Raw genomic sequence first — 21,328 nt, forward strand, 5'->3', positions numbered from 1 at the left:
TAATTTTCGTGTGCCATGTAATTTTTTTCAAATGTTTAAAATGTAAACTACATATAAAGTTTAATGTCAAATATGTGTGCGTGTGTGTGTGTGTGTATCCCTAGCTCACTCACAGTCCATACAAAATAGTCAATGGGCTGAATTTAGTCTATGGGCCATAATCTTCTAACTGCTAGAATAGTGTTTTAAAAATATAAAGGGAAAAAAACCATTAACCTAGACTGATAAACCTAGCTAAACAATCCCTTGAAAATGAAGATAAAATAAAGACAATTTCATACAAAGACTGAAAGAAATTCAAAGAATCTTGTAGAAAGAACTAGGAGATGGTATATTCTGAGAAGAATAAAATTAAAATCAGAAAGAAGTGGGATGAAAGATTAAATGCTGGGAAATAAGAAGGTAAACACGAATGTATATCTACAAAAGCATTGATCGCAAAAAGAAAGAAGGATAATACATTTTTCCTTAAAAAAAAAAAAAAAAGAGAGATGAACTGAATTGCCAGACAACAAAAATGTGAGATAAAAGGATGGTGATCAGAAGCAAAGTATTCTAACATGTTTGTACGTTTGAGCAAAGGCACAGATGATTAAATCAATGAGTCATTTGGCAAATCAATTGCTTACAGTTACACATTTAAGGAAAATCACTTCAAAGAAACATCTTTTCAATATATTTTATTTTGTTAGGAGGCTTTATGAAAGTGATATAAAATCTTCTCTATTTAAATTTGGAAAAGTGAGATCAAATATCTAAATAATATCGTTAATAATGAGTTATGGCAAATATATTGATGTTGGTTATAACTGCAGTTCTAGAAATCTGCATAAATCTTTTTTTGAAAGCAATAGCTGCATTGGTAGACGTGATATTACTACATACACAAATATATATTTTCCCCAAAAACCAAAAGAGCCTTGCAACTGTGGAAATTATTCTAACAAATGTGCTGCCAAGTCATGTCATTGTACATTTGTCCAAACTCATAGAATGTACACCACCAAGAGTGAACCCTAACGTGAACTTTGAGTGATAATGATGTGTCAATGTAGGTTCATGATTGTAACAAATGTACCGCTCTGGTGGAGGATATTTTTGAGAGTTGGAGGGTGTTAAAGGGGGGAAGAAGTACAATAATTGATAGCAGGAAGCTGTTGAGGGGGGAAATCTCTGTGCCTTCCACTTAATTTTGTTGTGAACCTAAAACTTCTCTAAAAATTTGTCTATTAAAAAAAATTCTTTTAACTTTTGCTTAATTTTTCTGCTTTTGAGGGCAGGTTAAGTATTATAATAGCTAACATTTACTGAGCATTTGTCTTTAATCCTAGTGAAACAGATGTTATTACCCTTGTTTTATAGTTGAGGACACTGAGGCTAAGAAATTTGAGTAATTAAGGCACACACAGAATTTAAACATATTTCTTATCACAAGACTGAGTTGTTTTCTAGTTACTCTATTTATTTTCATTTTGTCCTAATATCTGACTTCTAAGTACCTTCTGTTATTTTTAATTCCAAGCCTTACAGTTAATTATTTGGGCACAACCGTCCAGAAACCAGAAACGAGGGGGCGTGGACCCAGAGACTACAAGACCTAGACAATGCAGCGCCAGACAGTCTAAAAGGGCGGCAGCTCGCCCCTTCGCATGCTGGGAATGGTAGTTTCCTCGCTCTCCCTTCGTGCCCCGCCCTCGAGCATCCAGATTGGAGCTTCGTCCCTACTCCCTTGCAGGGCGCCACGGCTAGACAGAGCCTCTCTTCCTTGTCTGGTCATCCTAGTTCCGGAGGCTGACCTGGGGAGACGCCCTTGATGCCCTGAATTGCAGTCCTTGCGTCGCTGCTAGTCAGGCCGCCGTTACCCACCTCACACGCAGCTCCAGGACGCTGCACTCCGCGCGCTGCTGTGAGGAGGACGCGCAGCCTAGTCCCCATGGAAACGATGCCACTTCCGTCACGGCGCATGCGAGAGGTCAAAGGTCAGCCCGGCGAGTTCCGCTTCCGCTTCCGGGATCTTGTTTGTTGTCGGAAAGCTTTGTGGTTTCGGTGAGCTCTCAGACCCCGGATTTCTAGCTTTCGTGCGGGGGACAGGTGCCCCGAGGTCCGCTGCTGCAGACATGGCGGCCTCCACCGCGGCCGGGAAACAGCGGATTCCCAAAGTGGCCAAGGTAGGCGATCGCGAGGGGCCTTGTGGGAGGTGGCCCAGGAGAGTGGCATCCCTCAGCCCTGTGTGGGGGTGCCCCGGGCGGGAGACAGTGTTCCCGCCGGGGAGAAGGCTCACCCTGAGAGATGGAGAGGAAGGGTCAGCTGGTGGTGGGGCGCGGGCTCTTGTCCTTGCGGAGCACGATGGGGTGGTTTTGCTGGGAGGAGGAGTGGAGTGGTTCAGTGAAGATTTACTGACCCGGGCACTGTACTGGGCGCTGGGAAGCTACGCTTGGACGCTGGCCAGAAGCAGTACTCAAAACACGAGTGTGTATATGAAGACGACCTTGCCAGACGTTACCGAGAGGCAAAGTAGAATATGCCATGGGCGTGAATAAGGGGGTCGTATAAAGGGTTCCTGAAAGTAAATTTTGCTGAAGAAATGACCTTTAAGCTGAGACTTGAAGACTGAATAGGAGTTAGCCCAGCTGACAGCGAAGAGCGAGAGTAGACGGCAGGAGTAGTATAGTATCCTAAGTTAATTAAACAGTAGATTTACTATCTGGTATTTCCCTCGATAGCTGATACTTACGAAGTGCTTAATATGTGGCAGACTTTGTCTGAAGCCTTTACAGATATCCTCCCTCCAGTCTTTCTTGAGCCCAGATGACTCTCTTGAACTGGACCTTTACATAACTATTTGTCTGACTCGCAAAAGTAATGCATATAGAGCAAGTAACACTGTGTCTGGCACTTAGTGCTTATTAAATATGAGCTGTCACCATTATCATTACTCCACACGTGGCATTAAATAACAATTTTTATAATTCAGCTACATACACTTTTATTGGGCATCACCGGTCCAATGGAAATACAGTGCACGCCACATATGAAATTTTAAATTTTCTCATATCTACAGTAAGAAGTAAAAGCAAAGCAAAAAAAGTGACATTAATTTTGATAATATATATTTTATTTGAACTAATGTATCCAAAATATTGTCATTTCAACATGTAATCGGTATAAAAACTGTGAGAGAGTTTGTTATTTTTTTCATACTCCATCTTCAAAACCAGTGTGTATTTTACATTTACAGTCCACCTCAATTTGTGCTCAACACATGTGACTCATAGCTGCTGTGTTGGACAGCACAGCTCTAAGCTACGTTAGACTGTAAGCTTCTAAGACCTCAAGAAACTTACAGTCTCATGATGGGAACTTACTGAATATTGCCTTTGACTTGAGGTTCAGTGAAAAACCATACCCGCTTTTCCACCAGGGGCATTAAATAAGTTGAAGAATTCTGCAAATGCAGGTTGTAATGCTATTAATAAGATGTGCTACACATCTTGATAAACCCTCTGGTCAGAATTTTACCTAGACGGCCTCAAAGTTTATTATTATACTCATCTAAAAGGGAAAACTTGATATTATTTTTGCTACCTTTTTCTCTTGAGACTTTTACCTGTGGCTTTGTAGTAGATACCATGAATAAGAGAGAAAAGGCCGGGTGCGGTGGCTCAAGCCTGTAATCCCAGCACTTTGGGAGGCCAAGATGGGCGGATCACGAGGTCAGGAGATCGAGACCATCCTGGCTAACACAGTGAAACCCCGTCTCTACTAAAAAATGCAAAAAACTAGCCGGGCGAGGTGGCGGGTGCCTGTAGTCCCAGCCACTCGTGAGGCTGAGGCAGGAGAATGGCGCAAACCCGGGAGGCGGAGCTTGCAGTGAGCTGAGATCAGGCCACTGAACTCCAGCCTGGGTGACAGAGCGAGACTCCGTCTCAAAAAAAAAAAAAAAAAAAGAGAGAAAACATAGTATTTTTTTTTTTCTTTTCAGTCTCATAGAGGAATGGGAACATGTCATAGAAAGAGAGCATCTTGAGATAATACTAATGAAGTTCATATCCTAAAAAATGTATGTTTGTTTCTTAAACCTTGTGTGAAGAGCATCTACTAAAAATAGAAATGTCTTGTTCTTAAAAGGTGAAAAACAAAGCCCCGGCTGAGGTACAGATAACTGCTGAACAACTCTTAAGAGAGGCTAAAGAAAGAGAACTTGAGCTTCTTCCACCTCCCCCTCAACAGAAGATCACAGATGAAGAAGAATTAAATGATTATAAACTAAGGAAAAGGAAGGTCAGTCAGTGTGGTATCTTTCAGTCTACTAATTGTTAAGAGTGTATCGGTCAGAGTTTGAAAAGCTGGTTGGATTCTGTAGGGCAAGATGAGGTTAGTGTTCCTAGACACATGAATAATGTCCTTCTGGTTACCAGATAACAGCATTTTTCTGAACTATGTAAAATATGCCTTCAGTTGTCTGGTTAGAGTATAAAACAATTGAATCTGCATAATTTTTGGTGCTGAATCAAAAATGGGTGGCAGTTTAGCAGGTGAAACAATAGACAACTGGAAGGAGGGTATGCTTAGTAAGGCTGGACTGTGTACTTCTGTCTATACCACCTTCTGTGTTAAGAAATGAGATCTGGCCGGGCACTGTGGCTCATGCCTGTAATCCCAGTACTTTGGGAGGCCAAGGTGGGCTGATCACCTGAGGTCAGGAGTTTGAGACCAGCCTAATCAAAATAGTGAAACCCCATCTTTACTAAAAATACAAAAATTAGCCGGGCGTGGTGGCAGGTGCCTGTAATCCTAGCTATTCAGGAGGCTGACATGAGAATCGTAGGAACTCAGGATGCAGAGTCTGCAGGGAGCCGAGATCATGCCACTGCACTCCAACCTGGGTGACAGAGCGAGACTTTGTCTCAAAAAAAAAAAGGAAAAGAAAGGAAAAGGAATTGAGATCTGCAATAGGACTATGAGAAGACTTTGGGATCTGATTTGACCTCTTCACTCTAGAATGTGGGACTGTTTTAAAGCATGAATTCTGTTATATATGAAATTCTGAACATTACCAGAGGACTTACAGGTAATAGTCAAAAACATTTTTTATTAGGGACAAGCATAGACTATTTTAAAGTATCAGTTAGTTGATTGTAACCTTCTGTAGTGGATTTCTTATTCCTCAAGGATTCCAGGATGTAATTTCTCTTAAATATGAACAAAATGAATAACCAGTTTAGTATAAGACTTAAAATAGACCAAGGGTGCTGTCATTTTTAGTCATTTGCCCTTTGACTTGACCCTTTTTGCCTTCTTCCAGACTTTTGAAGATAACATAAGGAAAAACAGGACTGTAATTAGTAACTGGATAAAATACGCACAATGGGAAGAAAGCCTAAAGGAGATTCAGAGGTAAAATTGCTGAGAGTATAGTTTTGTATATAATGATTCATAGGTTAACAGATACCAAAAAGAAAAGAAGAAAAAGTTAAAGCACAGATAAAAGATTGTGCCTCGGGTAGAAATTTTCAACTATGGTTCCATGAAACCCTAGGGTTCCCTTGAGGGCCTCAGGAGCACTGGGGTAGAATAGTCCTGGAGGGAGGGGCGGGAGAGACTTTACAGATAGATCTTGTCAGCTGTAGCTAAAGTATAGCACAATTTCATCTGCTTTCTATATATTGAGATTTTTTTTTTTTTAATGTTTAGCTGAAAACCAATGGCCAAAAAAATAAAAATTGCAATCTGGCCCTTCTTGTTGTGTAGCTTTCTGCATTCTCCCCTCATACCTCCTTCCCCCCTGCGCCTGTGTACGTGCCACTCCCTGAATATATCATGTCTCCTTATTGTGAGGCTTGGCTGTTCTCCTTGCCTGGAAAGAGCACCCCCTCCCCACCAACCTTAATTTCCTGGTAAATGGAACTTTCGTCAAGTTCTCATTTCTAGAGTTACCTACTACTTAGCCTTTGCCACCAGACATTTTCATTTCTTCCTCTCTGGTTCCTGTGCAGATCTTGACTATAACATAAATCACATTGCATTATAATTGCATGCATGTCTTTCTATAAGACTTTGTGAGGTACTTGAGAGCATTATATCTTTTCATCATCTTATGCCCAGAACCTGGCTCATGATAGACACGTAATAAAACATCAGGGCATTCCAGATAGTGTGAAATAACCGCTGCATGTGTTGTGTGCACTACTTTTGATGCCCTGCAAATCTTGCTTCTTAAGGGCTCGATCCATATACGAGCGTGCTTTAGATGTAGACTATCGAAATATTACACTCTGGCTGAAATATGCAGAAATGGAGATGAAGAATCGCCAAGTCAACCATGCTCGAAATATCTGGGACCGGGCCATAACAACGCTGCCTCGAGTCAATCAGTTCTGGTAAGTTTCTGATAAAGCAGCCTTTTATAGCCTAGAGAAGTTCCACATTTTCTGTATTTATTTTATTTACATGATGATAGTTTAATTTTACATCCTACTTTTTCTTTAAACATAAAAGCTTTTTAATGTCCCATAGTCGGTTAAGTCTTAATTGTGATGTTCTACAGCTATGTAATCAAAACTAAAATTTTGATTGCAATCTTTTGTTCATAAGCTTCTTGTTGAACGAGGCAACTTTTAATAAAAAATCTTTTTTTTCCAATGGTTCACCCTTTTTCAGATTTATATTTCAATAACAAAACATGTTCGATTTAACCTTTAAGAAAGATAAAATCTTAAATCTTACTCCCATTCAACAATGGGAGAACTAAACCACAGCAGATCTTTTCGGGTGATTTTGTTAAAGGTACAAGTACACATACATGGAGGAAATGTTGGGGAACATTGCCGGTGCCCGGCAGGTGTTTGAGCGCTGGATGGAGTGGCAGCCTGAGGAGCAAGCCTGGCACTCCTACATCAACTTTGAACTGAGATACAAAGAGGTGGATCGGGCCCGCACCATTTATGAGCGATATATCCTTTGGACGAGAACTGTGTGGTGCCATGATTGTCCTGGATGCTGCTGCTCCTGTAGAGGTATCTCATGGTCAGGACACACAGTCGTTGACATCAGACTAGAAGTGAAGAATGCCAGTTTATCAGCTTCCTTATGTTTTGTAGGGAAAGAGATTGGTCAGAATGAAAATCTGTGATCTGGGTAAGTAGTCTTTTCTAGTGAGAGTTTGGGTTTATTTTATTGTAGTGCTGAAAACTAATGTTTCCTCATAGAAAACAATACTCCTGGGGGATTGTTTCCAGGACATCAAGGAGATGCCAAAATCGGTGATGCTTAAGTCCCTGATATAAAATGATGTAGTATTTGCATGGAACCTATGCATAGCCTCCCATATAATTTAAATAATCTCTAGATTACTTATACCTAATGTAATGTGAATGTTATGTAAATAATTGTTATTCTGTGTATTTTAAGGTATAATAACCAAAAAAACTACATGTTCAGTATAGAAGCACTTTTTTCGCACGAATACTTTATCTCAGGTTGGTTGAATCCACAGATATGGAACCCATGGCTGGAGGACTAACTGTACTAAGGCTCTGGCTGCCATTGCCAGTCCTATTTTTCTAAAGTTTGTGTTGGTCATTACTACCGTTACTGGAGTTCATCAGAGGTTTACTGTTTATTGGCTCTGTGGCTCCAGTGAGTCATTTAACTCCTTTGAGTCTTCGTGTCCTCTTCTTAAAAACAAAAATAAAAACACCTTTGTTGGGCTGTTGTGAAGATTAAATGATACACATGAAAGCACTTTTAGAAACTGAAGTACAGTCATTCCTCATTATTCACAGATTCCATATTTGCAAAATCACGTATTTGCTAAAATTTATTTGTAACCCCAAAAATCAGTAATTGTGGCACTTTCACAGTCTTTTGTGGACATGCACACAGCATGAAGTCCAACAAGGCGAGGCTCTGCCTTCTGGTCTTAACCTCGTATAACCATGCCCAGAGCTTGGAGACAGGAAGGGCCTGTGCCATGTAGTGCAAGGAGCTCCGGCCCTGGGGCCAGCTGGGGAGTTTGAATCTATCGGTGGGGCAGCCTCAGTCCAATCACTTAACATTTCTGAATCACTTTTCTTACAAAATAATGAAGATAGAATCTGCTAGGATGAGTTCTTTTTAGGATTTAAGATGGTCATGAATGTGAGATTGTATATATACATGTTTCCCCTAGGCGCAGTGGTTCAGTACTCAATAATTAAGTGTTTACAGTGACTAAATAGAACATAACTACCACAAATAATGAGAATCAACTTTACAATGCAGTATTAAGATCTTTTTACTTTTTTACTCTTCTCTGTTTAGGTGACAGTGTTAAGATCTTTATTATGTCTAGTAATTTTAATATTATTAGTTTGACAAAAGCTTTTACAGTACTTGCTGTGTGCCAGGTATTATTCTGAGTACTTTACAAATATTGTGGTTTAATCCTCATAACAACCTTGCAGTGTAGGAACTTCTCCATCCTACAGATGAGGGAGCTGAGGCACGAGAGATTAAGTAGCTTGACTAGGTTCTCACAGGTGCTGATGGGAATAGAATGTGAACCTAGTAGAGCAGCTTCAGAACTGATGCTCTTAACTTCTTTGCCGTATTTAATGTATTACTACTTTGGAAATTAATGATTTATTCAAGGAAGATAGATTAAAATGGCAATTCAAAACTTTCTGCTTTGACTCTAGTTAACAGTTTGCTTTTTATAACATTTTTTTCTTAATTATTAGTTCAAGTATTAATATTTTAATATGATCGGTGCCATTTATTGAACAGACCATTATTGACTACTTACAGTGCTTTGTTCTTTTGGCCAGAAACGGTGCTAAGGGCTTTACATACATTTTCTCATTTAAAGCTGGCAGTAATCCAGTGAGGTTGGCATTATATTTCCCTGTTTACAAATTAAATAGCTGAGACTTTGACAAGTTTGGTGACTTATCCAAGATCACATGGTTGGTAACCTGGGTTGAGATTTTTCTTTGCTTCCAAACTCAAGTTTATACCCACCACTAAAATCTTAACTAAGCACTGGAGGAAAATAGAGATGAATAAGCGTGGCCCTGCTCTCGTGGAAGCCACTGTTTAGTTCTACGCTTTTGTGTGTGTTTTATTCCCCTAGAGTTGTAGTTTGAATTGTTGGGGTTTCCAGGCTTTGGTATGGTTTTGGTGTTTACTTACTATTTTTTTAAGCCATGCTGTTTTGCCTGGTATTTCCTTAATTCCCTTGCACTTGTCCTCGTGCACCCTGATGTTAAGAACTGGATCAAGTATGCCCGCTTTGAAGAAAAACATGCTTATTTTGCCCACGCACGGAAAGTGTATGAGAGAGCTGTGGAATTCTTTGGGGATGAACATATGGATGAGCACCTGTATGTCGCCTTTGCCAAGTTTGAAGAAAATCAGAAAGAGGTAAGTATACTTAACTTCATTATACTGTGAAACAGCTTAGCAAAGATTACATTTTGTGCATGGTGAGTTTATTTCCATTTTTTCTTACTGACATATCCCTGGAGAAGATGTTTTCAAAATGCAAAAAACACAACTTCTCACAGAGAGCAGTGTATATATGTGACTAAGCTACAGATGGGAGCTGATTATAGATTGTATTACACCTGTCTTGATTTTATTGTGCTTTGTTTGAAAATTAAGTCTTTTAGTCTGAATGCCTGTAAACTGAGAGCTAGTCTTTTAGCATCCTAAGTAAAGGACTTAACAGATAATAAATGTGGGAAACAAAAAGCATAAAGCCCCAGAACAGAAAACAAAATTTAGAATGGAAGTAGAGATTGCCCTACAAATAAGATAGTTCTTTTTTTCCCTTGTTCCTATGAAAATAGCTCAAATATTGAGAGGCTGAGGCAGGAGGATTGCTTGAGGCCAGGAGTTTGAGACCAGCCTGGGCAACATAGTGAGACCCTGTCTCTAAAAAAACAAAAAATTGAGTGGGCATAGTGGCGCACACCTACAATCCCAGCTACTTGGGAAGCTGAGACAGGAGTGTCACCTGAGCCTAGGGGTTTGAGACTACAGTGAGCTATGGTCGTGCCATTGCACTGTAGCCTGGGTGACAGAGCAAGACCCCATTTCTTAAAAAAAAAAAAAAAAAAAAAAAGGCAGTTCAAATAGTACAGAATTGAGATCCATCCAAATACAGGTTTGAGCATTCCCAGTCTGAAAATCTGAAACTCAAAATGTGAAACTTGTTGAGTGCTGACATGACACTCGAAGGAAATGTTCATTGGAATATTTCAGACTTTGGGTTTTTGGATTAGGGATGCTGAACCAGTAAGTATAATGCAAATATTCCAAAACTGGGAAAACATCCCACATCCAAAACACGTCTGGTACCAAATATTTCAGACAAGAGATACTCAACCTATACAAGGTCTTGCGTAGACCATGCTAGGGAGTTCAGATTCTGTTCGGGCCAGCAGGAAGCATTAAAAGGTTTTAAGCGGACAGCGATTGGATATGATTTATATTTTAAAGAGAGCCTCTGGCTAATTCATGGAGAATATATGGGGGTGGATGGCAAAAGTGGAACCAGGGGAGACTAGTGAGGAGACTTTTGAAATGGTCCAGGTAAACAGTGGAGCTTGATGGCTGGGGGCTGGGGATGAGCAAAGGGCTGTGTGGAAGAGATTGAAATGGCAGGGCATGTTGCAAGAGTGAATATGGAGAATGAGGGAAAAAGAGGAATTGAGGATCACCTGAAGGCTTTGGCATGAGCAAGTATGTGACCGTAGGTTAGGCCTTGCCTACTAAGATTGGGAAGATGGGGAGAGTCCCAGGTTGAGTGGGGAGGAAACAGGCTCAGTTTTGGACCTGTTTGAGATGTGCAGTAGACATCCAATGGGCAGTGTTAGGTAGACAGTATTAAATGTGGAGCTCGAAGCAGGGTACTGGTCCATCCTGACAGAGATACCTTCAACAAAAGGGAGAAAAGCATCTTACTCAGGACATGATGAGGCCTCGAAATCTGACTTATAAGTAATATTTTGGTACATTTACTCTCCTACTTGTGACTGGCATGAGAATATTGTGTTATAGAAGGTAATCATCCTGTCTGCATTTAGTTTGAAAGGGTACGAGTGATTTACAAGTATGCCCTGGACAGAATCTCAAAACAAGATGCCCAAGAACTCTTTAAAAATTATACCATCTTTGAGAAGAAGTTTGGTGATAGGCGGGGTATTGAAGATATCATCGTGAGCAAACGGAGATTCCAGTACGAAGAAGAAGTAAAGGTGAGCACTGGTGTGGATGGTCAACTCTCCAGATAACCCAAGATGTGCTCATCAAGACTAGCAACACTAAAATGAATCATAGCAGGTTAGCACTACCAGTGATTACTCTCTTGGTGATGTGCCTGTGATCAATTGGCAGCTATTTCAGACAAGTAGGAATAAACAAGGCTGATAGAAAAGGCAAGCAAACAACACTTGGATTTGCTCTGCCACTTACATGTTGTAAGTTATTTTGTTGATTGCTGACTGTGTGTAGAACTGGAGCAAAAGAAACGTGGACTCCATTTGAGCTCATTGTTGGAAGAAAGTGGAAGAGTCAGAGATTGGTCCTGTTTTGCACATCACCTTTGAGCTTAACTGCCTGAACAAAAGATGTATGCTAGACAGGGTTCCATTGGCATCTCTTTTTCTGTAATGTACTATTTTGATTTCAATTCAAAGAGAATAGCATTTTCCTTCAGTATTCTGCTAGTATTTAAAAATACTCTTGCTTAAAAATTAGCCGGGCGTGGTGGTGGGTACCTGTAGTCCCAGCTACATGGGAGGCTGAGGCAGGAGAATGGCATGAACCCGGGAGGCGGAGCTTGCAGTGAGCCGAGATTGCGCCACTGCATTCCAGCCTGGGCAACAGAGCCAGACTCCATCTCAAAAATAAAAATAAAAAAAAAATAAAAAATACTCTTGCTTAGTCAAGTTAATTAAGACACCTCCAAGCAAAGGACTAAGTCTGTTATTAAATGTGGTGGTAGATTAGCAAGATATGTGAAAAATGAATTACTGTTCATTGGAAAGGCAAGTTTAACAATTGTGAGCATGATATAATTCTATTGTTGTTATAGACATAATGATACATAGTCACGTATTTAAGCAAATGCATTGGTAAGAATAGGCATCTAATTATTGACTATCATGAGAGTGATGACTATAGAGGAAGGGGTTCTTGCTGTGGGACACCTGGCCAGTAATCTATCCTCTGTATTCCTGTTTCTTTTCTATTTATGCTCTCAGGGATGGTGTTTAAAGAACATGTAAAATTTAGAAGAAAAGGTGCTAAAATATAGAAAGCCGGCCTGATGCCTTTTCTCAGCTTGCTTAACCTGGCAAGTGCAGCTCTTGGTTTTGTTTTTTATGTATTAAACTGGTTGTCTTTCTAGGCGAATCCACACAATTATGATGCGTGGTTTGATTACTTGCGCTTGGTAGAAAGTGATGCAGAAGCTGAAGCCGTGAGAGAAGTCTATGAAAGGGCCATTGCCAATGTGCCCCCCATTCAGGAGAAGAGGCACTGGAAGCGCTACATTTACCTTTGGATCAACTATGCACTCTATGAAGAATTGGAGGCAAAGGTGAAAAAACAGAATTACGTGTCAGCTGTTAATGGTTTCCTCTCCTCTGTGTTCACAGCTCACCTATTGTGGATATTTGTAATTCTTGAAACAAGGAAATTTAGTTTTAAATTTTTATAGGCTTCTGTTCAAGCCATACAGTTATATGTTCACTCTGCAACATTTTAAACTCTCTGTGCTTGTTATGGCCACACGTGAGGGGCTTTTCTTATTTTGGTTTGATTTTTACTTGAGGCACAACAAGATATCACTTGGAAGCTGGGCACGGTGTCTCAAGCCTGTAATCCCAGCACTTTGGGAGGCCGAGACGGGCGGATCACGAGGTCAGGAGATCGAGACCATCCTGGCTAACACGGTGAAACCCCGTCTCTACTAAAAAAATACAAAAAACTAGCCGGGCGAGGTGGCAGGCGCCTGTAGTCCCAGCTACTCAGGAGGCTGAGGCAGGAGAATGGCGTAAACCCGGGAGGTGGAGCTTGCAGTGAGCTGAGATCCGGCCACTGCACTCTAGCCTGGGCGACACAGCGAGACTCTGTCTCAAAAAAAAAAAAAGAGATATCACTTGGAACTTGAAAGAGAACAGTGAACCAGCCCTTAGTTTAATTAAATATAGTTTCCTGGATTTGCTCATTAATACGGGTAATTATGGCTAGATTATGCATTTTTGCTTTTAGGAAAAATCAAGTGGCATTTTCAGAAATCATTTATATTAACCTTCTGGGTTTGATCTGAGACTACGAAATGTCTTTGTTTCTTTCTGCCATCAGGCAAAAAGGCTTTCTACAAAGAAGGGCTTAGAGTTTGGTGTCTTGTTGGTGATTCTTAAACTGAAGTTTCATGGCTGTTCATACTTTAGATCATAAATCAGGGTTTGCAAGTAACAACTTGTGAAACATACTCAGTTTTGGGGATGTACATTTTTACTAGTATCAGTAAAATTAGTAACTAGTAAAATGAGTGTTAGCAGCAGACTTCAGTATTTTGTGAAAATTTCTTATCCTAATACAGGATCCTGAGAGGACAAGACAGGTGTATCAAGCCTCTTTGGAGCTAATTCCTCACAAAAAGGTATGTTTGCTCTAAAGTGTTCCATTTCAAACAGGTCAGAATCCTCTTCTGTTACTCGTGAAGTAATTCAGTGAAATAATATTGATTGACAAAATACTTCCCTGTCCACCATGGACAACATAAATAAAACTGAGACATGCGCGTTGCCTCTGAAAACAGCTCAGAGTCTAGGTCGGAGGACTACCTGTATTGACAAACAAAAGAAATTCAAAGAAGGCTAGGTAATTTGAATAGTCTGAGTGGAAAGGGAAAGATTTCCATGCAGAGAGCACACAACATGTGTCGGGGACACAGAGGCAGATTTGTTGGTAACAGTGAGTGTGTGCATGCCCAGATCAATGTGCCCCTTGTGTAGATGGTTGAGATGTTACCTCTGCCTTGTTTCCCAGCACGAGAAACAAAACGTGTTTCCTTCTGTAGAAGTGTTGACAGAGTTACTTTTCAGAATAGAGGTAGGACATACAAGCATGCCTACAAAACAAAGTCTGTTCTGAGTAGAGGCTACCGTGCCATGCAGTACAGTACGGTATTTGGATCATGATTCTGAGGAGAGGCTACCATGGCAGGCAGTACAGTACAGTATCTGGATCATGGGATGTGGGTTTCTGGCTTTTGTGAGATGAATGTGGTCTTTTTTGCTTATAAATAAGCAGAGTACATTCCTCTTACTCTGAAGTTTTAGAAAAAGAATTACCAATGGCCTTGGTTAATTTAAATTTACTTTAATTCAATTTAATTTGGATAAGGCTTTTAAGCTAGATATTTTTGTGCTTTTGTTTTCTAGTTCACATTTGCCAAAATGTGGATACTGTATGCACAGTTTGAAATACGACAGAAGAATCTGTCATTAGCCAGAAGAGCATTGGTAAGTAAAGAAAGGATCAAGATGTCTGATTAAGTTCTATGAGAAAGAAATTAACATCTTGGTGCTTGGAAGTTTACAATTCCTACTTTAAAAAGTGACAGAAGTATTATACCTTTATAGCCTGGGACATGTTAGAAAACATGCGTCCTCTGTAAAAACACTGACTAATAATGCGTAAATTATTCTTATTACCTGAGGCAAATTACATTCTGTTTCAATATTGGAAACTTCCCTAGCTACCAGTTACTAGATCCTTCCACAGACTAGAATTGGTAATCTGATCCTGTGCAAGCTTTTTGGTATATTAAATGCACTTTTAATTGTTCTACTTTTTTTTTTCTTTTCCTGTTTGTTTGATTTTTGTTTTTTTTTTTTTTTTTGAGACAGGGTCTTGCTCTGTTCTGCAAGCTGAAATGCAGTGGCGCCATCTTGGCTCACTGCAAACTCTGCCTCCTGGGCTGAAATAATCCTTCCACATTGGCCTCTTAGAATGCTGGGATTACAGGCATGAGCCACCATGCCTTGTCCTTTTTATTTATAGGAGGTGTTAGGCATCTGACATCCATATTCCCTAGGAGATCCTGAGAAACTTTCAAATCTTATTTTATTTAGTTGCCCAAACAATTCTGGAACACTGCCTCTTGCTGAATGAATTAGAGGAGTTTCCTTCAGCCTTTTGTCAAGAACCAGTAAACATTGTGATACCACAGAGGGAAAGAACGGTAGGCCATGTTGACTTTGCAAGATTCTTCCTCAGCACAGATCAGCCTCTAGGGCAGTGCAATAACTGCACAGATTGAATCCACTACAGTATCACAGTGGTCTGGTTATTTTATTTTCCAGGGAACTTCCATAGGCAAATGTCCAAAAAACAAATTATTTAAAGTTTACATAGAGTTGGAGCTACAGCTTCGAGAATTTGACCGATGCCGGAAGCTTTATGAAAAGTTCCTGGAATTTGGACCTGAAAATTGTACCTCGTGGATTAAATTTGCTGAATTAGAGACAATCCTTGGTGATATTGACAGAGCACGGGCAATCTATGAATTAGCCATCAGTCAGCCACGTTTAGACATGCCAGAGGTGAGCATCTCAAGTCAAATACCATTTTGTTTAAGATACTTGTTTAGTCTTACTTTAGATGACCATCTAAATGTGGGTGTATTTTAGAGTATAAAGATGATCTAGCTAACTTAGTCTCTTCTACTCAGATTAGGCTTGTATGTGGAAAGGTGGCTGTCGGGGACAGGGGAAGTAGCCCTCTTGTTAAATACCAGAACACAGTAGACATCCAGGATGATGCGCAGGATGAATTGGGATATCATGGGGGTGGGTGATGCCCCTTCTTCAACAGGGAAGCCTGAAGGGGCTGGGGAAGATGCCAGGCAAAGCAGCAGCCAGCAGGCTGGCCCACCTGGAGAACAAGGGGGATGGAGGTGGGAACACATATCCCTGTATTCTCTAAACCAGGCTGTCCTTGCAACTACCGTTGTCACTGTCCTGAAAGTCCTCGCCTGCCTTCAGTAGTTAAGCTTGACCCACAAGGTAGCACCAAACCACAGCTAGGACCGATTTGAATCTCACAGGAGCCGTAGAACTCACCCAGTTGTTTTGTTAATCTCATGCACTAACATGACCCCGCATTTAATGGTTTGGCCCCCTGACTGCATTAAGGCAGAGCTTTGGGTATCACTGAGTTTGTCAGTTGTCCTCGGCTCCTCCACCAGACTGCCAGCTCTCGGGTGTCCAGGTCATGGTTTATTCATCCTTATGCCCTGCCAGGCTGCACCGAGCCAGTGCTCACCTGTTCAGTGAATGCTTGTTGCATTGAACTCTCATAATAACAAGGAGTGTACAGTAGAAGTAAGAACATACATACTGGCTAACCTGGGCCTGTTTTCTCTCCGGAAGCTCAACTGCATGTGGCTGGAATATGAAAGAGTACCTGGGAGATGCTTGGCAAGTTTCTCAGCTCTTGATAAGTCAACCATTTGAAAAACTGTTATTCCAAAGAGAGTCTCTAAGACTGAATTTTGTACCTTTTTACCTTTTTCTGTAATCTGAAATTCTAGCCAAGTTTTGGCCAGCTTATAGATACCAGTGTTATTTGTCTTATCCACATGTGTTCTTTAGTTGTTCTGTAAAACTCCTATGTTCCTAGATGTAGGTTAGAGTGATACTTAAGCTGTGCTTTGGCTGGGGGCATGCTGCTTTGCAAATGTCAAGACTGACCAATTTACTTATCTTTCTTAGGTGCTTTGGAAATCATATATTGATTTTGAAATTGAGCAGGAAGAAACGGAAAGAACACGAAACCTTTACCGACGGTTGCTTCAAAGGACGCAGCATGTCAAGGTATCCTTTTGCTTTGTAGATGATCTTTCATTTTGCTTGAATCAGCAGTCCTGAAGAAAATACTGTATTTCTGTATTTTAAGTGTTTGGGTTTTTTTGTTTTTTGTTTTGTTTTAAATGACTTCCTTGCTTCTTAAGAGAAACGTGAGTCTCAGCGGACTTGTGAATGTTAAGTTTATACCAGGTCATTGTTTATGTTGCATGTGCATAGCTTGGGTATCACAAGATTGAAAAAAAGGTAAACTCTTTTTTTTTTTTTTTTTTTGAGACAGTCTCACTTCGTCACTAGGCTGGAAGGCAGAGGCGCAATCTTGGCTTGCTGCAACCTCCGCCTCGCGGGTTCAAGCAATTCTCCTGCCTCAGCTTCCCGAGTAGCTGGGAGTAGAAGTGTGCGCCATCACGCCCAAACTAATTTTTCTATTTTTAGTAGAGACGGGGTCACCTGTTGGCCAGGATGGTCTCGATCTCTTGACCTTGTGATCTGCCCACCTCAGCCTCCCAAAGTGCTGGAATTACAGGCGTGAGCCACTGCACCTGGCCAAGTTAAACTCTTTTCAAGAGTTTAAAACTATGTCAGACATTTAATTGTAGAATGTAGAATGACATATTTTCAGTGTTTATATTGAAGCATATATTCACTGTTTTAATCTGTGAAACACTAGTAATGAGCACATCTTTCTGATGTCATTAACTGGGATTTCGCTTTTTATTGTCTTCTGAGTAACATGGTTAATTTGGTTCAATAATAACTTTTTTTAAAGGTATGGATCAGCTTTGCTCAGTTTGAGTTGTCCTCAGGAAAAGAAGGAAGTTTGGCTAAATGCAGACAAATTTATGAAGAAGCTAACAAAACCATGCGAAACTGTGAAGAAAAGGAAGAGAGACTTATGCTGCTGGAATCTTGGCGAAGTTTTGAAGAGGAATTTGGAACAGCTTCAGATAAGGAGAGAGTAGACAAACTCATGCCAGAGAAAGTCAAGAAGAGAAGAAAGGTCCAGACGGACGATGGGGTAAGATCTCTACCCTGGGACTGTTCATCTCACGTCACATGAGTAGAAACACATCTGACTTTGAAATGTGGACTTTTAAGTGGCATATGTACAATCTTAGAATGGAAGCAGATCACCTAGAGTAGGAGATGGTTGCAATCTGGCTGTTATGGAAACACGGGGTAGAGCATATGGTCCAGTCAGAGGTGGAGAATGAGAAGGGGTTGGCAAAGGTGTTTTGGTGACGGTTGAGTCTGGGAACTTCATGAAGTGTGATATTTTTAGAGCATTAAATAGGAAGTCAGCGTGGAGGAAGACAGAAGTGAACTTTCAGATAGCAGCCTATCCAGAGAAGGCTTGTAGGCGATAAGAAGGAGTTTCGTGGGAGTCAGTGAAGGCTGTTTTGCATAGAATGACGTGACCAGATTGCTAGCATCTCATACTGGTAGACTCAAGGGGCTTAGACTAGAGAAAGAAGACCCATCAAGAAGCAGTTTTTGTAAGCTGAGCAAGACATGGAAGCTGGAACTAGAACAGGGCCACAGGGCCTGTTAGAACAGTATTTGGAAAGCGAAATCGGTGACTGATAGGAGGTGAGGATGGGAGGGTAGGGAGTTGGAATAATAATGCACAGATGTATGACTTTTGCTACTGGATGGATATTATGTAAAATTCGTTAAACATTTTCTTAAACGTAAGACTGCACAATGTAGTTGGAGACACTGAACATCTTGGTTGGCTGTAGAAGAGCTATGCTTAGATTTTTAGAATTTTCTTCTACCACTTTAGTTCTCACTGAGCTACAGTTGCTGCTTACTCACTCCCAGTCTTTCAGACCCAACCCTTGTTCTTTCTGTAGTAGACTTTGATGTTGTTTTGTAAAATGGAGGTAATCCTTCGGATTTCCAGTAAAAAATCATTCTGATATGTGAGTGTATCACCCACATGTTTGCTTATCTTTTCATTGTTTTATTTCTGTAGTCTGATGCAGGCTGGGAAGAATACTTTGATTACATCTTTCCAGAAGATGCTGCCAACCAACCTAACCTCAAACTCCTGGCCATGGCCAAACTGTGGAAGAAACAGCAGCAGGAAAAGGAGGATGCTGAGCACCATCCAGATGAGGACATCGATGAGAGTGAATCCTAATCTTTTTTCATATTGACAGATGTTTTGTTATTTTTATAAATTAATTGTTTGGAACTCTTGTGACTCCTGGAGGTTCTTATATATTTCACCAGTAAGAAATTGATTGGTATCTTTGATAGCTACTTTTTAAGTTATTTTTTAAATGCTCTTGGGTTAGCTAGGGGTGGGGATTGCAAGTAAAGGACTTTTTTAACTGCTGGATTTCTTTTTCCAACTGAGTCCAAACTTTTCTAATGTCTGTCCACATCATGCATTAGAAAATGTAATTAAGGTAACATTTTACAGTAACTTTTCATGTCATAACCATAAAGATAGTTTATGCATTCATCTGAAATGTATAACTTTTTCATGTCTTCAGAGTCACAGACTTGAGTTCATTTCCCAGCTCTGCCACTCGTGATTATAAAACTTAATTTTCATTTTCCTCATTCACAAAATGGGCCAATACTTTGACAACTCATTTTGAAGATTACATTATAAAAGGAATATACCTGGTGGGTGCATAGTAAGTGCTCAGTAAAGTGTTTGTTCTAAGCCACTTTTAAAAATAGTTTCATTCCTTGTAGAATTAAATGTGAGTGGATTAATTTACCTTACCTTATTACTAGTGGCCAGTTACATTAAGTGCTTTTTAGAACATTATTTGGAAAAAAATTTGCAGTGATTCTATTTCTGAACAAGGTTCAGAAAACATTGTTTACCAAGAGGAATTTAGTCTAATTTCAGTTAGGCACTCATCAGTTCTCCAGAGTGGTTGAGTTTGTAATAGCTTGTTTAAAGAATAATGGCTTGTTTACATGTGTGCTATGAAAATTGATGTCCCATGTTCACACAAATTTGGGAAAATCTGGACTAAGACTTAAGTCTCGCTAATCAAATCTCTTTACAGTTAGGCTTCTGTACATTATGTATCTCCGGTAGCAATGTTGCCATATTATTTCTCAAACTTAGTGGACAATGGAGTAATTTCTACCTAGAGTACCAGTAAACATCTTCCAGTGTGCTGTAGTAGAAAATGTCTACTCCTCACTCCTGACATGTTAAACTTACTCTTGGTTTAGAGCACGTGTAGAAACACCTAAGGTAGCTCTATGTTAAATAATGAAGAGTAGCACAAGAATGAATATATTTGCTGATATGTTGCTCACATTCTCAAGCAAAAATTTGACTACATTAACTGATCTGAGAGTTTTCCTTTAACCTGGACTGTGTTTCTCAAGCATATTTTTTCTTTGTTCACTGCCCAAGGACTAGAACTATATTTTTAAGGTTGTTTTCCCCTAAAAGGACCTTTAGTAAGCAAATTGATTATTAAATGTGCACGTCTCATTCACCCAAGGAATAAACCTATTTCGTAATGTTACTAAATTTTATCTTGAAAATAACATACAGTGTTTAAGGACAGAAGAAGAAAATAGGACTGTTGAGATAAAAGGCAAATCTGTTTTCATCCTGACTGCTTTAGTCACTGGACCAGCATCAGCTGCTGCGGTGTCAGATCACATCTCGAGTAGAGGTCTGCCTAGTGAGTGAGCAGGAGAACATCATCTTAATGAGGCCTTTGGTTCATCCCGTCAGGGAGTGAGATGAAAACAGGTCAGCATGCAAGTGACTTAATCACAGTCTTCCTAGAATTACCTGTTTATGTTGCATGTATGCATAAGAAAAAAATTCTGTCATCTTCCCAAGGTAGAATTGTAATAAGCATGTGCCAGTGTGAAAGCTTGAAGGGAAAAAGCTATTCTCTAACAGGAGAACATAAAGATTCACTTCTCTCCCACCCTCAACTCCACCAAAATAAATCCTTTCAATAGTAAAAGTTTAATAATTTCTTGTGGGTTTTTCTTTAGTTAAGTCTTTCACTAACTGGATATTTTCACATATTACAGAGGATGACACTACACATAAAATACATGGTTGGCCTATACCTATGCTATAGTTATATGACCTTTCTTTAGGAATTATATTCTTTTCCTCTCTAAAAAAAAAGTAACCTCAACAGTTTTTGTTTGTTTTTTTGGTTTTTTAGAAAGGCAGCATTTAAGTAAAGCATTGTGAAGAGGAGAAAAGATCTAGGACTAACAGTGTAACAGTATGAACGCAGATGACTGGGAAGAATTTACTACACGATAAGAAGGGAGCTTCTTAAGTATGCTGGGCAGTGATTGCTTCAAGTGTGCATTTTTAAAATATTATGTATGGAAGTCACAATTTAATGAAAAAAACGTATCCTAAATGATGACCTTTCACAATCCTGATTTTTTTCTTCTTTTTTTTTTTTTTGAGGCAGGGTCTCACTCTGTTGCCTGGGCTGGAA

The 21,328-nt window shown here is 40.0% G+C and overlaps 2 protein-coding genes across 2 annotated transcripts in view; one reads left to right on the top strand and one right to left on the bottom strand.

Moving 5' to 3' along the window:
- CFAP61 (cilia and flagella associated protein 61) overlaps positions 1-1,926 on the bottom strand; it is a 295,737-nt gene extending 293,811 nt beyond the window's left edge. Inside the window, exon 1 of the mRNA XM_023217758.2 lies at positions 1,867-1,926. The gene's annotated coding sequence lies outside the window, so the exon portion shown is untranslated. The remainder of the gene's footprint in view (positions 1-1,866) is intronic.
- CRNKL1 (crooked neck pre-mRNA splicing factor 1) lies at positions 1,736-20,836 on the top strand. Its single transcript, XM_023217760.1, has 14 exons — positions 1,736-2,168; positions 4,129-4,281; positions 5,306-5,397; positions 6,222-6,380; positions 6,787-6,953; positions 9,224-9,402; positions 11,070-11,240; positions 12,395-12,586; positions 13,595-13,654; positions 14,439-14,519; positions 15,363-15,602; positions 16,773-16,874; positions 17,635-17,883; positions 18,844-20,836. The coding sequence occupies exons 1-14, from the start codon at positions 2,118-2,120 to the stop codon at positions 19,009-19,011; spliced, it is 2,064 nt and encodes a 687-aa protein (XP_023073528.1). The 5' UTR covers positions 1,736-2,117; the 3' UTR covers positions 19,012-20,836.
- The last annotated feature ends 492 nt before the right edge of the window (positions 20,837-21,328 follow it).

Source organism: Piliocolobus tephrosceles, chromosome 20 (genome assembly GCF_002776525.5).
Source record: "Piliocolobus tephrosceles isolate RC106 chromosome 20, ASM277652v3, whole genome shotgun sequence".
NCBI lineage: Eukaryota > Metazoa > Chordata > Mammalia > Primates > Cercopithecidae > Piliocolobus > Piliocolobus tephrosceles.